At 48.1% G+C, this 14,299-nt stretch overlaps 1 protein-coding gene across 1 annotated transcript; it reads left to right on the forward strand.

Annotated features, from left to right (window-relative positions):
• Positions 1–6,008: 6,008 nt before the first annotated feature.
• Positions 6,009–7,772, forward strand: LOC145337681 (uncharacterized). The gene has a single exon (XM_080182505.1). It carries the CDS (start codon positions 6,109–6,111, stop codon positions 7,276–7,278), a length of 1,170 nt encoding a protein of 389 aa, XP_080038631.1. The 5' UTR covers positions 6,009–6,108; the 3' UTR covers positions 7,279–7,772.
• The last annotated feature ends 6,527 nt before the right edge of the window (positions 7,773–14,299 follow it).

Here is a 14,299-nt window from a genome sequence, read left to right on the forward strand (position 1 = left end):
CGTAGGTGGTGTGATCAGCAAGTTTGCAGATGACACCAAGATGGCAGGGTTGGCGGGTACTGAAGTGGATTGTCAGGTGACACAGCAGGATATAGATAGGTTGGTGCATTTGTGAGGGATGGTAGCGGTAGTGTAATTTTTGAGTCAAGCCATCTGGGGCGGAAACCATGACAGAACCGTTAGTGTAACCTGAGGGGTTAAACGCTAAGACCAGCAGATGATGAAACACGCAGAAAAAGAAGAAAAAAAAAACATGAGACTGGCAGGCGCTCGGGGTCTTCAGCATAGCCTAAAAGAGATTTACACCATATAAAATAAATGGGTAAGCAATTTACGGGACAATGAAAAAGAGTTAGCTGAATTGATGAGAGGTAAAACGATTTAAGCCTTAAAAGGGGTGATTGGATTAGAGTTAATGGGATGTCAACAAGGGAGGAGATCACTCAGTAAAGAGATTAAGGAGTGGTACCCAATAAAGAAAGGAGGGCTGTCCTATTGTTATCTAGGAAAAATGTATATAAACTAAGATTGTGTAAAGCAAGGTGTGTGTACCCACGGGACGGCACCCTTTCTTGCAAGATCGAATAAACCGACAGTTAGCTGAACTCATCCGTGTATTTGATTCAAGGGGGGGAATCATAAAGTGAGTATCTGACCGTTTCTCACAATTGGGGGCTCGTCCGGGATCTGGAATTATAACGGGGGTTTCCCTCGACTAGACCAAATCGATGGAATAAGACGCGTCTAGTGTATATTTACACGTAAAAACGTCGTTTTGGTCTGGGAGGAGGGGAATCTGAAACCACTCAGTTGAGATAATTCTGGACCCTGGAAATCACACGGATGACTTCTATACACTAGGACTGCTAGGACTGTGACTGAAATCTGTGAGGGGGTATACACATCATTGGAAGAAGTCGGACAACTCCGTGCACGGATCAAGGTAAGAAATTTCTCTCCCGGGAATTCGGCTGATTAAGGGTGAGAGTCATTTTCTTCCTTGACGACTTTATGGTTATGACAGTTTGATCTGAGGGCACAAATAAATTAACTTGTGTCCAAGACGACAACTGAAGACTAACCATGGGAGGTAAACCGTCCAAGAGTAAGGATGGGAAACCGGGAAATAATAATGATGAAAAGGGAATACCCCCCGACAGTCCTCTGGGGATACAGTTAGAAAATTGGGATGGGGACCGAAAGACTAAGGACTTAAAAAAGAAGGTTATGATAAAATATTGTTGTTTTGTGTGGACGAAGGAACCAATCCGGAAACCATCTGTATTGTGGCCAAAATATGGATCGGATGAGGATTGGGTCTGTCAGATATTAAATTTATATGTTAATAGTAAACAACCCTTTAACCCCGAGGAAAGTAAGTACGCTGCCTGTTGGGTGGGCGCGATGAGTAGATCGCCACAGCCAGTCTCCCTGTATCCAATGATCCCACAGAGCAGACCGGGGCAATGGGACCCTCTTGACAACCTCCCGCCGCCACCCCCTCCTGTACCAAATGTACCCCCTGCATATCAACCAAATAATAATGGGGCCCAAGGGCCCCGAGGGGATGATCTCATAAATCTTGAGAACGGCACAGGAGGCGGACCCCCAGTTGAGGGTCTGCGGAGGTCCGAGAGGTTGGTAATAAAACAGTCCCTGGAACAACAGCAGAATAATGGGGCTTCAGCGCCCGAGGTGGAAATGCACCCCCTCAGGGAGGTTCCCTTCGGACAAAGAGAGACAGGGCTCGTGGTGGTGCCTCTTAACTCGGCAGACATCCGACAACTTAGGAAGGAGTTGCCCCCTCTCCTAGAAGACCCTGTCGCGGTAGCGACACAACTTGACCAATTCCTGGGTCCAAGCATGTATACTTGGGGGGAACTCCGGGCCACGATGAGCATATTATTCAACTACGATGAAGGAGTTATGATCCGAAATAGGGCCATAGAAATTTGGGATAGGGATCACCAACAGCAAGAACAACTCAGGGGAGATCAAAAATACCCTCTTGAGGATCCAAATTGGAATCATAATACCCAGGAAGGGCGGACAAACATGTCGGATCTCCGGAATCTTATAATTCGGGGGATCCAGACATGTGTCCCCAAGCAGCAGAATGTGGCAAAAGCATTTGATATTAGGCAAGGAAAAGATGAATCACCCAGCATGTTCTTAGACAGACTGAGGGAGTCTGTCCGCAAATATTCAGGAATCGATCCTGATGATGAAATTGGAAAGGGAATGCTAAAAATTAATTTTGTAACGAAATCCTGGCCAGATATCCAGAGAAAACTACAAAAGATTGAGGATTGGAGTGGGAAGGACATGGCGGAATTATTGCGGGAAGCGCAGAAGGTCTTTGTTCAGAGAGAGGTTGTAAAGGAAAAGCAGAAGGCAAAGATGATGGTGGCAGCTGTTAGGGAAGTATGTAAGTCCACCGGGATAACGGATGAAGGATATACAGTAGGTAGAGGAAGGTCAAGGGGAGGTTGGAAGGAAAGGGGGGCCAGGAGGGGCCGAGGTAGAGGACGAGGAGAATTTTACGGTGGTGACCGGCCCCGGGCGGCCGGGTGTTACCACTGTGGGAAACCGGGACACTTCAAAAGAGAGTGTCCTGAATTTAAGAAGGAACGAGAAGGGATTTATGAAATGGAATGTGAGGTTGATTAGAGGGGTCAGGGGAGAATCGGAAAAAGGACCTACCAAGAACCCCTGGTAAATTTAAAGGTGGGTCCACAAAAGGAGGATGTTACATTTTTAGTCGACACGGGGGCAGGCAGATCCTCAATCCCAATCTATCCTACAGGAGCCAATTACCAAACTAAAATGTTGAACATATCAGGAGTAAAGGGAGGGGTATTTAGGGCGAAACTATTTGAACCACAGGTACTACAATGGGAGGAAGAGGAGCTTTTAGCAGAGCTCCTCCACCTCCCTCATCTCCCCTATGGTCTGTTGGGGCGGGACCTGATAATCCGCTTCGGGCTCCGAATAAATGTAGGGGACGACGAAGACCTGGTGGTAACTATGTCATACCTTAGCGAGGACCGACTCACGGGTATAGACTCTAGAGTATGGACGGCCAAGGGAAACAGAGGGCGACTCTCGATTCAGCCTGTAAAAATTGATCTTAAGCCCCAGAGCCCCTCTGTCAAGATACGTCAGTATCCTATCTCCCGGGAAGGGAGACAGGGCCTGAAAGAAGTGATGAAAGACCTGATAAGTGATGGGCTGGTGGAACCATGTATGTCGAGATATAACTCTCCCATTTTGCCAGTCCGAAAGTCTGACGGCAGTTACAGAATGGTCCAAGACTTGAGGGAAATCAATAAGATTGTACAGGTACGACACCCGGTGGTGCCGAACCCATACACTATACTGGGGCGGATACTCCCAGAACATGAATGGTTCAGTGTAGTGGATTTAAAGGACGCCTTCTGGGCCTGCCCGTTGGACGAGGCCAGTAGAGACTTATTCGCCTTCAAGTGGGAGGACCCTGACACGGGCAGGAAGCAGCAATACCGCTGGACAGTGCTTCCCCAGGGGTTCACCGAATCGCCAAATTTGTTTGGTCAGATTTTAGAGCAGGTATTAGAGGGACTGATCCTTTCCCCAGCCCTAAAACTCATACAGTATGTGGATGACCTCCTGTTGTCCGGACCCACAGAAGCGGAGGTCGTAGCGGGAACAAATACCCTTCTGAATTATTTGGCAGGACAGGGACTAAGGGTGAGCCAGAAGAAGCTCCAATATGCAGAAAGAGAGGTTAAGTATCTGGGACACTTGATAAGCCAGGGACAGAAGAGAATAAGTCCGGAAAGGGTGAGGGGAATAGTTGAACTGGGACTCCCGGGAACTAAGAGAGAGCTACGAATGTTTTTGGGACTCTTAGGTTATTGCCGATTATGGATAGACGACTATGCCCCCCTAACCAAGGGTCTGTACCTAAAACTTGTAGAGGGGGCTCCTAACAAAATCCAGTGGGACGAGAAAGAGGAGGAACTAATTGAGACCCTGAAACAGAAATTGATGACCGCGCCAGTCTTGAGCTTGCCAGATTTCAGTAAGGCATTCAGACTCTTTGTAAATGCCAAACAGGGAACCGCCCTCGGAGTTTTAACCCAAGATTGGGGGGGAAAAAGGAAGCCAGTGGCATTCTTATCAAAGATACTGGACCCAGTTTCCCGAGGCTGGCCAGAATGTGTCCAGGCGGTGGCTGCCACGGCCAAATTGGTGGAAGAAAGTAGGAAGCTGACATTTGGGGCACCCTTGACGGTCATTACCCCCCACCAGGTTAGGACTATTTTAAATCAGAGGGCTGGAAGATGGCTGACGGACTCAAGAATCTTGAAGTATGAGGCCATTTTGCTAGATCGGGACGATCTTAAGATAGAGGTCAATTCCTGTCAGAACCCAGCTGAATTCCTCTGGAAGGGGGAAGAAGGCGAGGGACTCGAACATTGCTGTTCGGACATAATAGATCTCCAGAGTAAGGTAAGGGAGGATCTAAGGGACTCCCCTCTTCACACTGGAAAGCGATGGTATATAGATGGATCCTCCCGGGTGGTAAACGGAAAAAGGCATAATGGATACGCGATCATTAGTGAAGCTGGCTGGAATTTGGTAGAAAGGGGGCGACTGCCTAATGCCTGGTCTGCCCAGACATGTGAATTATATGCTCTACACCGGGCTCTCAAGGGCTTAGAGGGATTGATAGGGACCATCTACACCGACTCCAAGTATGCGTTCGGGGTGGTACACACTTTTGGGAAAATTTGGAAGGAAAGGGGAATGATAAATAGTAGGGGAAAAGAATTGATACATGAGGAATTGGTTACTAAAATATTAAAAGACCTGCTGGGGCCACGGGAAATTGCTGTGGTCCATGTAAAAGGACACCAGAGAGACAATGGGATAGAGACAAAGGGGAACCAGTTGGCGGACGAAATAATGTTCGGTCTCCCCTTTAATGGGCCAAAAGGGGAACTCCCCACATTCGAGTCCCGCGATGTATTTGTGCATAAATATGTTGAGGTCCTGGGGTCTGCTCTATCTCATTTACGCCAACAGGGACTCCTGGCACAGACACCACCTCTCGAGTTTGCGATACACACCATCAAGCCAGGGCATTGGGTCCTAATCAAGAACTGGAAACTCCGGACTTTAGAACCGATCTGGGATGGTCCCTACTTAGTACTTCTGACCACGGAAACGGCTATCCGCACGGCTGAGAAAGGCTGGACGCATTACACTCGAGTGAAAGGACCGGTGCCAGAACCAGCAGAAGAAGTGCCTACTCCTGGCCACCACACCGCGAAGAACTGATTGGACTTGATTTTTGATATGTCAATTTGGGCAATATACGGCAATAGCGGGATGTTACTAATAATATGTTTACTCTATGGGGGCATAGGTGCTGGGCAGGCGGCCCAAGTGTACTCCCTTACTATAATCCAATCACCCCAGGCACAGGTAATTGAGATCGACCTCTGTCGAATGGTACCCTGCAAAGACGACCTTACGGGGCAAAAGAGATACCAGGGGAGGGAAATAGAATTACTTGTCTTCGATAAGAACCCAAAGTGTACTAAAAATGAACAGGGGAAAGTAGAATCTTGTCAAGTAGGGGGGTTAAATGAAGACGTTAAGTTAAGGATTCGCGAGAAAGTATCACTGGTTCCACGGAAGATCTTTCCCAGAGACTGTAAGCTAAACCAATGTAACCCCCTCTACCTCACCATAAAAAAGTCAGACGACGGTGGGACAGAGGGCCTCGACGGACAAGTTTTTGGGGTCAAGATCAAGGAACACACAGGGAGGGTGGGGGCGGCCCTGTGTTGTGTGCGGGTTACAGTCAAAAATGCCGAAACCAGGAACTCCTCCGCCCCTAGCCGGGGAGTCTCGGGAGAAGTCAGGGTAGTGGAGGTAAAGGATTTAAGAGAGACCATTGAAATAGAAACGGGATTCAGGGAAGCGAACACCTGGATAGAATGGGTCAAATATACAGTACAAAGTGTCGGAAAAGGTAACTGTTATGCGTGCACCAGTAGCCGGCCAACTCCCCAGGTGGTCCCATTCCCGCTGGGATGGGATAAAGAACCAGCTGAAATGGAGTGTATGGTGAAACTGTATCAAAACAGAGAGGCTTGGGGAGACCCCACTTGTCGCTCCTTGAGCCTGACATTTCCCCCAATCAAACTGAACAGGGCGTCTCAACCCCCCCCTTTTTCCGGAGTAACGGGGATACATCACACCTGTATCACCCGGACTGGGGATGGATTGGACAGGGAAGTGGGAAGCTTCGATAGGTGTGGAACAGTTAAGGAAGTCAGCGACACCACCGAGGGAGGAAACTACTCCCAAATCCAGGTACCTAGAGCTGATCTATGGTGGTACTGTGGAGGGAGGACTTTGAGACCCATTTTACCTCAGAAATGGAAGGGCACTTGTGCACTTATCCAATTGGCCGTACCCTTTACCCTGGCATTCGAACATCAGGGACCCCGTGGAAAAGAACGAGGGAAAAGGAGCCTCCCGGGTTCTTTTGATGAACGAATATATTTGGACGCCATAGGGGTCCCTAGGGGGGTCCCTGATGAGTACAAAGCCAGGAGCCAGATAGCAGCAGGATTTGAATCCCTGTTCTGGTGGGTGACTGTCAACAAGAATGTAGATTGGATCAACTATATCTATTATAATCAACAGAGGTTTGTTAATTATACCCGAAATGCGATAAGCGGGATAGCGGAACAATTGGACGCAACCAGCAGAATGGCCTGGGAAAACAGGCTAGCCCTGGACATGATTCTAGCAGAGAAAGGGGGGGTATGCGTCATGATAGGAACTGAATGCTGCACCTTTATCCCAAATAACACAGCTCCCGATGGGTCAATTACCCGAGCCCTCGAAGGGCTAACGACCCTAGCTAATGAACTAGCTGAGAACTCGGGTACAGACCTAGATCTCACTGGGTGGTTGGAAGCTTGGTTCGGCAAATGGAAAGGAGTAGTAATGTCCGTCCTTGTCTCTTTCATGGTAACGGCAGGGGTATTGGCCGCCCTAGGGTGTTGTATCATCCCTTGTGTTCGGGGGTTGGCTCAGCGGCTAATCGAAACAGCCCTGACTAGGGGGGATGTCCTGAATGGAAAAGTGATAAATATGAATTTAGAGACGGAAGAGAGGATAAGCCTCTTAGGCGATAAAACTCTGGATGAACAGGCCCTCGACCTGCTGGAACGCCTGGAACACCAGAAGAATGTCAAAAATTACAAAGCGTAAGAAAAACAGGGGGGATTGTGAGGGATGGTAGCGGTAGTGTAATTTTTGAGTCAAGCCATCTGGGGCGGAAACCATGACAGAACCGTTAGTGTAACCTGAGGGGTTAAACGCTAAGACCAGCAGATGATGAAACACGCAGAAAAAGAAGAAAAAAAAAACATGAGACTGGCAGGCGCTCGGGGTCTTCAGCATAGCCTAAAAGAGATTTACACCATATAAAATAAATGGGTAAGCAATTTACGGGACAATGAAAAAGAGTTAGCTGAATTGATGAGAGGTAAAACGATTTAAGCCTTAAAAGGGGTGATTGGATTAGAGTTAATGGGATGTCAACAAGGGAGGAGATCACTCAGTAAAGAGATTAAGGAGTGGTACCCAATAAAGAAAGGAGGGCTGTCCTATTGTTATCTAGGAAAAATGTATATAAACTAAGATTGTGTAAAGCAAGGTGTGTGTACCCACGGGACGGCACCCTTTCTTGCAAGATCGAATAAACCGACAGTTAGCTGAACTCATCCGTGTATTTGATTCAAGGGGGGGAATCATAAAGTGAGTATCTGACCGTTTCTCACACATTGGGCAGATAGGTGGCAGATGGCATTTAATCCTGACAAATGCGAGGTGATGCATTTTGGAAGGAATAATGCAGAGAGGAGCTATGTGATTAAAGGTAGACAGATTAGGAGTATAGAAACACAGAGGGACCTGGGAGTGCAGGTTCACAAATCCATGAAGGTTGTGACACAAGTGGAGAAGGTTGTTAGGAAGGCTTATGGAATGCTAGCCTTTATAGGAAGAGGTATAGAGTATAAAAGCTGCCGTCTAATGCTTCAGTTGTATAGAACGTTGGTTAGACCGCATTTGGAGTACTGCGTCCAGTTCTGGTCACCTTACTACCGGAAGGACGTGGAGTCTCTGGAAAGGGTGCAGAGGAGGTTTACCAGGATGTTGCCTGGCATGGAGGGGTTGGGTTACGAGGAAAGGTTGGAGAAACTGGGACTGTTCTCTTTGGAAAGACAGAGATTGAGGGGTGACATGATAGAGGTATATAAGATACTGAAGGGAATAGACAGGGTCAATAGTGAGAGACTGCTCCCTAGATTGGTTACGAATACAAGAGGACATGATTTAAGGGTGAGGGGGGAGAGGTATAATTTGGAAGTGAGAGGAAGGTTCTTTACGCAGAGAGTAGTGGGGGTATGGAACGCGCTACCGAGTAGGGTGGTGGAGGCAGGAACGTTAGACTCGTTTAAGGTTCAGTTAGATAGGCACATGAGTGAAACGAGGATGGAGGGTTGTGGTAGGGGTTATTGAATAAGGGTTAGAACCTCGGGAGACACCGGAAAGGCAGGCTTGTGATTAACGTTTTTGTCTTTTTATTCCACAGGTGGAGGTCCACCTTGTTGTCAAACGAGGGGCATGCACACGGGGGGTCGTGCGTGGGCTGCTCCTGGAGGTTCCTGGAGTGGCCTAGTACTTCGTGTCGGTGTGTGTGCTTAATCCTGGACCGGTAGACGGGCGCCGCAACAGCTCGGTGACTAGCACTGCTAGCTGTGCAGATACATGGATTTGGGCCTGTGTCTGTGGGAGTTTGTGCATTCTCCCTGTGGTTGCGTGGGTTTCCTCCGGGCGCTCCGGTTTCCTCCCACACCCCAAAGATGTGCTCTTAGGCTGATTGGTTTTACCAAATTGACACTATTCTCCCCTGAATCTGGCTAAGTTAGGGGTTCCATTCATAGACATGCAGGGTAGAATAGGTGTAGGGTGATGCGGCGGCGCGGGCTCGTTGGGCCGAAGGGCCTGTTTCCCGTGCTGGGTTGTTCTTTGTTCTTTGTTCTTTGAACACTGGGCAGGACACTACATCCACTCTGTCCCAGAGTTAAACCGGAGAGGAGGGATTCCTGAATGTAAACAGCATGGTTTTCTAGACCAAAAGATAGGAGCAGAAGGAGGCCATTCAGCCCTTCAGGCTGCTGTGCCATTCATTACGATTGTGGCTGATTATCCAGGTGAAGGCAGCAGAGAGTCGACACCGATTGGCTGTTGCAGGCAAGATTTGCACAGGCGCAGTAACTGCTCCCAGAAGGTGGACCTTAGGAAGACACCATCCATCTGTTTGTGGAGGAGCTGTTGTAAAAGGACAATTAAACCCCAAACACTACTTCAGTGTTTCCTCTCTACCACCTCCTTGAATCAAAAAAGGTGTTGGGAGGACCACAGGCAAGGAAGAGGTAAGTTGAGATTCTTTTATCCTTTTACCTGCATTACGGTAGGTTGGGCAGTGTTATGCTCCTCCCACTATTGGGAACATCCTCTCTGCATCTATCCTGTCTAGTCCTGATAGAATTTTATAAATCTCTATGAGGTCCCCTCTCATTCACCTGAACTCCAGTGAAAACAATCCTAACCGAGTCAATCTCTCCTCATACATCAGTCCCACCATCCCCGGAATCAGCCTAGTAAACCTTCACTGCACTCCTTCCAGAGCAAGGACATCCTTCCTCGGAAAAGGAGGCTAAAACTGCACACAATATTCCAGGTGTGGTCTCACCAAGGCCCTGTATAATCACAACAACACATCCCTGCTCCTGTACTCGAAACCTCTCGCAATGAAAGCCAACAAACCATTTACCTTCTTTACCGCCTGCTGCACCTGCATGCTTACCTTCAGTGACTGGTGCACAAGGACACCCAGATCCCTCTGCACACTCCCCTCTCCCAATTTACACTCACTCAGGTAGTAACCTGCCTTCTTGTTTTTGCTTTCAAAGTGAATAACCTCACACTTATCCAAATTATACTGCATCTGCCATTGATTAAGCCCACTCGCCCAACCTGTCCAGATCATTCTGAAAGATCGCTGCATCCTCATCACAGTTTACCCTCCCATCCAACTTGATATCATCTGCAAACTTTGAGATGTCACATTTTGTTCCCTCATGCAAATCATTAATATATATTGTGAATAGCTGGGGTCCCAGCACCGATCCCTGTGGCACCCTGTGTTAATGTAACCCTATTCATGACAGCAATATATAAATTAAATTAAATGATCTAGTTGTGAGAGAGACCTTGGGGATGGTAACTTGGTGAGTAAAGTAGTTGATTCTGAGAGTAGAGTTCCTGAGTCAGAGACCACAAGGCTGTGTTCCTGCTCCCGGCTTACAAGCAAAAACTGAAGCGGAAGAATCCACCAAAGAAAGTCAACGAGACAGAGATAGGATGCAGGACTGGACAGAGAAGTGGCAGATGGACTTCAACCCGGATAAATGTGTAGTGGTCCATTTTGGCAGGACCAATGGGATGAAGGAGTACAACATCAAGGGTAGGAGTCTTAGCAGTGTGGAAGATTAGAAGGATCTTGGGGTCTGGGTCCATAGGACTGTCAAATCAGCTTCGCAGGTAAAGGATGTGATCAAGAAGGTGTATGGTGTACTGGCCTTCATTAATCGAGGGATTGAGTTTAGGAGTCGGGAGGTAATGCTGCAACTTTATAAGACCCTTGTCAGACCCCACTTGGAGTACTGTGCACAGTTCTGGTCACCTCACTACAGGAAGGATGTGGAAGCTATTGAGAGGGTGCAGAGGAGATTTACAAGGATGTTGCCTGGATTGGGAGGCATTCCTTATGAAGATAGGTTGAGGGAGCTGGGACTCTTCTCCCTGGAGAGACGAAGGTTGAGAGGCGACCTGATAGAGGTTTATAAAATGTTGAGCGGAAGGACTGGGTTATGAGGAAAGATTGAAGAAATTGGGGCTCTTTTCCCTTGAAAGATGGCGACTGAGGGGGGATCTAATAGAGGTATGATAAGGTTCACCATGGTAGGCTTCTGCAGAAAATGCAGATGTATGGGATTGGGGGTGATCTAGGGAATTGGATCAGGAATTGGCTAGCGGATAGGAGACAGAGGGTGGTGGTTGATGGTGAATATTCGTCATGGAGTTCAGTTACGAGTGGTGTGCCTCAGGGATCTGTGTTGGGGCCACTGCTGTTTGTGATTTTTATTAATGATCTGGATGAGGGTATAGTTGGGTGGATCAGTAAATTTGCTGATGACACCAAAGTCGGAGGTGTGGTAGATTGTGAGGAAGGGTGTCATAGTTTGTAGGAAGACTTAGACAGGTTGCAGAGCTGGGCCGAGAGGTGGCGGATGGAGTTTAATGCGGAGAAGTGTGAGGTAATTCACTTTGGTAGGAATAACAGATGTGTTGAGTATAGGGCTAACGGGAGGACTCTGAATAGTGTTGATGAACAGAGGGATCTAGGTGTATGTGTACATAGATCCCTGAAAGTTGGGAATCAAGTAGATAAGGTTGTTAAGAAGGCATACGGTGTCTTGGCGTTTATTGGTAGGGGGATTGAATTTAGGAGTCGCAGCGTCATGTTGCAACTGTACACAACTCTGGTGCGGCCGCACTTGGAGTATTGTGTGCAGTTCTGGTCCCCACATTACAGGAAGGATGTGGAGGCTTTGGAGAGGGTGCAGAGGAGGTTTACCAGGATGTTGCCTGGTATGGAGGGGAGGTCCTATGAGGAGAGGCTGAGGGATTTGGGGTTGTTTTCGCTAGAAAGAAGGCGGCTAAGAGGGGATCTTATTGAAACATATAAGATGATTAGAAGGTTTAGATAGGGTGGATAGTGATAGCTTTTTTCCTCGGATGGAGAAAGCTAGCATGAGGGGGCATGGCTTTAAATTAAGGGGGGGTAGTTATAGGACGGATGTCAGGGGTAGGTTCTTTACCCAGAGGGTGGTGAGGGATTGGAATGCCCTGCCTGCTGCAGTTGTAAATGCGCCCAGTTTGGGGGCGTTTAAGAGATCCGTGGATAGGTTTATGGACGAAAAGGGATTGGTTTAGGTTAGTGGGTCATTGTTTTTTTTTAACTGGTCGGTGCAACATCGTGGGCCGAAGGGCCTGTTCTGCGCTGTAATGTTCTATGTTCTATGTATATAAGATTATGAAGGGTATAGATAGAGTAAACAGAGGTAAGCTATTTCCTATGTTAGAGACACACAGTATGAGGGGCCATGGGCTTAAGGCGAGGGGGGAGAGGTATAACACAGATACTAGAGGGAGGTTTTTCACACACAGGGTAGTGGGGGTATGGAATGCTCTGCCAAGTAAGGTGGTGGAGGCAGGCACGCTGGAGCCATTTAGGAGTAACTTAGACAGGCACATGAGTGGGTTGGAGATGGGAGGATATAGGAGGTTGATTTAAATAAGGTTCATTAGCATTGGGACGTCTCTGGTAACGTAAAAGGATGTGGTATGATAATAATGTTTTTTCTCTTTTTCATTCACAGGTTTTAAGTCGGTCCGCCTTGTGTCCAACGAGGGGCATACACGCGATGGGTCATACTGGGGCTGCTCTTGGTTGTTCGAGATTGGCCTAGTGTTTCATGTCGTTAGTGTGTGCCTAAACTGGACCAGATACTGGGCAAGACGACAGCTCAGTGACTATCACTGATTGCTGTGCAGACACATGGATTTGGGTCGGTGTCTGTGGGAGTTTGCGCATTCTCCCCATGCTTGCGTGGGTTTTCTCCGGGTGCTCCGGTTTCCTCCCACACCCCAAAGATGTGCTGTTAGGCTGATTGGCAGGAATAAATCATTGTTAAATTAGTTTCCTTCAATGCGGATGGCCATAAAACATTAGATAAGGGTCATGGGTGGAGGGGGGGACTGGTGGTGTTGAGATGGTGACGCGGGATCGTTGGGCCGAAGGGCCTGTTTCCCGGGCTGTTTTTGTTCTTTGTTCTTTGTTATTGATCGGGTGGATTCTCAGAGGCTTTTTCCCAAGGTTGAAATGGCTGCCACAAGAGGACACAGGTTTAAGGTGCTGGGGAGTACGTACAGAGATGTCAGGGTAAATTTTTCACTCGGAGGGTGGTGAGTGAGTGGAATCGGCTGCTGTCGGCAGATTCAATAGGGTCTTTTAAGAGACTTCTGGATGAGTACATTGAACTTAGTAAGATAGAGGGTTATAGGTAAGCCTAGTAGGTAGAGACACATTCAGCGTAACTTGTGGGCCGAAGGGCCTGCCTGTGCTGTAGTTTTTCCATGTTGTAAAGTTGTGCAATGTTGGTCTGAGGAATTGGATGATCTCCTACGGGGCTGCCTGGTGTCAGTGAACTGGTCGGCATTTAAAAACTCTGCAACCAGCCTGACCAAGTGCGCCACTATAGTAACTGACTTCATTAGTAAGTGTGAAGAGACTATGTGCCAAAGAAGCAAATCTGTGTGTTCTCCATCTGGAAATCATGGATGAACAAAGATATCCACGGTTTGCTGAAGTCCAGGTCTGAGAAATTCAAGTCAGCCAACACTGACCTACACAAGAAATTCAGATATGATCTAAGAAGATCCATCAAAGATGCTAAAAGACAGCACCAGACCAAGCTAGAGGCCCAGGTGAGCCACACCGACCTCCGCCAACTATGGCAAGGTCTGCAAACAGAGAAAATTCCAGCACAGGAACAGGCCCTTCGGCCCCTCCAAGCCTGTACCGACCATGCTGCCCCCGACTGAACTAAAACCCCCTACCCTTCCGGGGACCGTATCCCTCTATTCCCATCCTATTCATGGATTTGTAAAGATGCCCCTTAAAACTCACTATCGTATCCGCTTCCACTCCCTCCCCCGGCAGCGAGTTCCAGGCACCCACCCCCCTCTGTGTAAAAAATCTCCCTCGTACATCTCCTTTAACCCTTGCCCCTCGCACCTTAAACCTGTGCCCCTGAGTAATTGACTCTTCCACCCTGGGAAAAAGCTTCTGACTATCCACTCTGTCCATGCCTCTCATAATCTTGTAGACTTCTATCAGGTCTCCCCTCACCCTCCGTCGCTCCAGTGAGAACAAACCAAGTTTGTTCCTGGAGTGGATTGGAAGGTGCCGAGAGCTGGGGGTTCAGATGGGGAGGAATTTGTAAAACGTGTGCTGGAAGGGTCCTTGGAGCAGTACGTAACTAGCCTGACTAGGGAGGGGGCTATACTGGATTTAGTTTTGGGTAATGAGCCGGGT

Source organism: Carcharhinus amblyrhynchos, unplaced genomic scaffold (assembly GCF_965287045.1).
Source record: "Carcharhinus amblyrhynchos unplaced genomic scaffold, sCarAmb.v2.hapA scaffold_58, whole genome shotgun sequence".
Taxonomy (NCBI): Eukaryota; Metazoa; Chordata; class Chondrichthyes; order Carcharhiniformes; family Carcharhinidae; genus Carcharhinus; species Carcharhinus amblyrhynchos.

Excerpts from the sequence above, each read along its gene's own strand:
- LOC145337681 (XM_080182505.1), top strand. The coding sequence starts at position 6,109 with ATGGAGTGTATGGTGAAACTGTATCAAAACAGAGAGGCTTGGGGAGAC.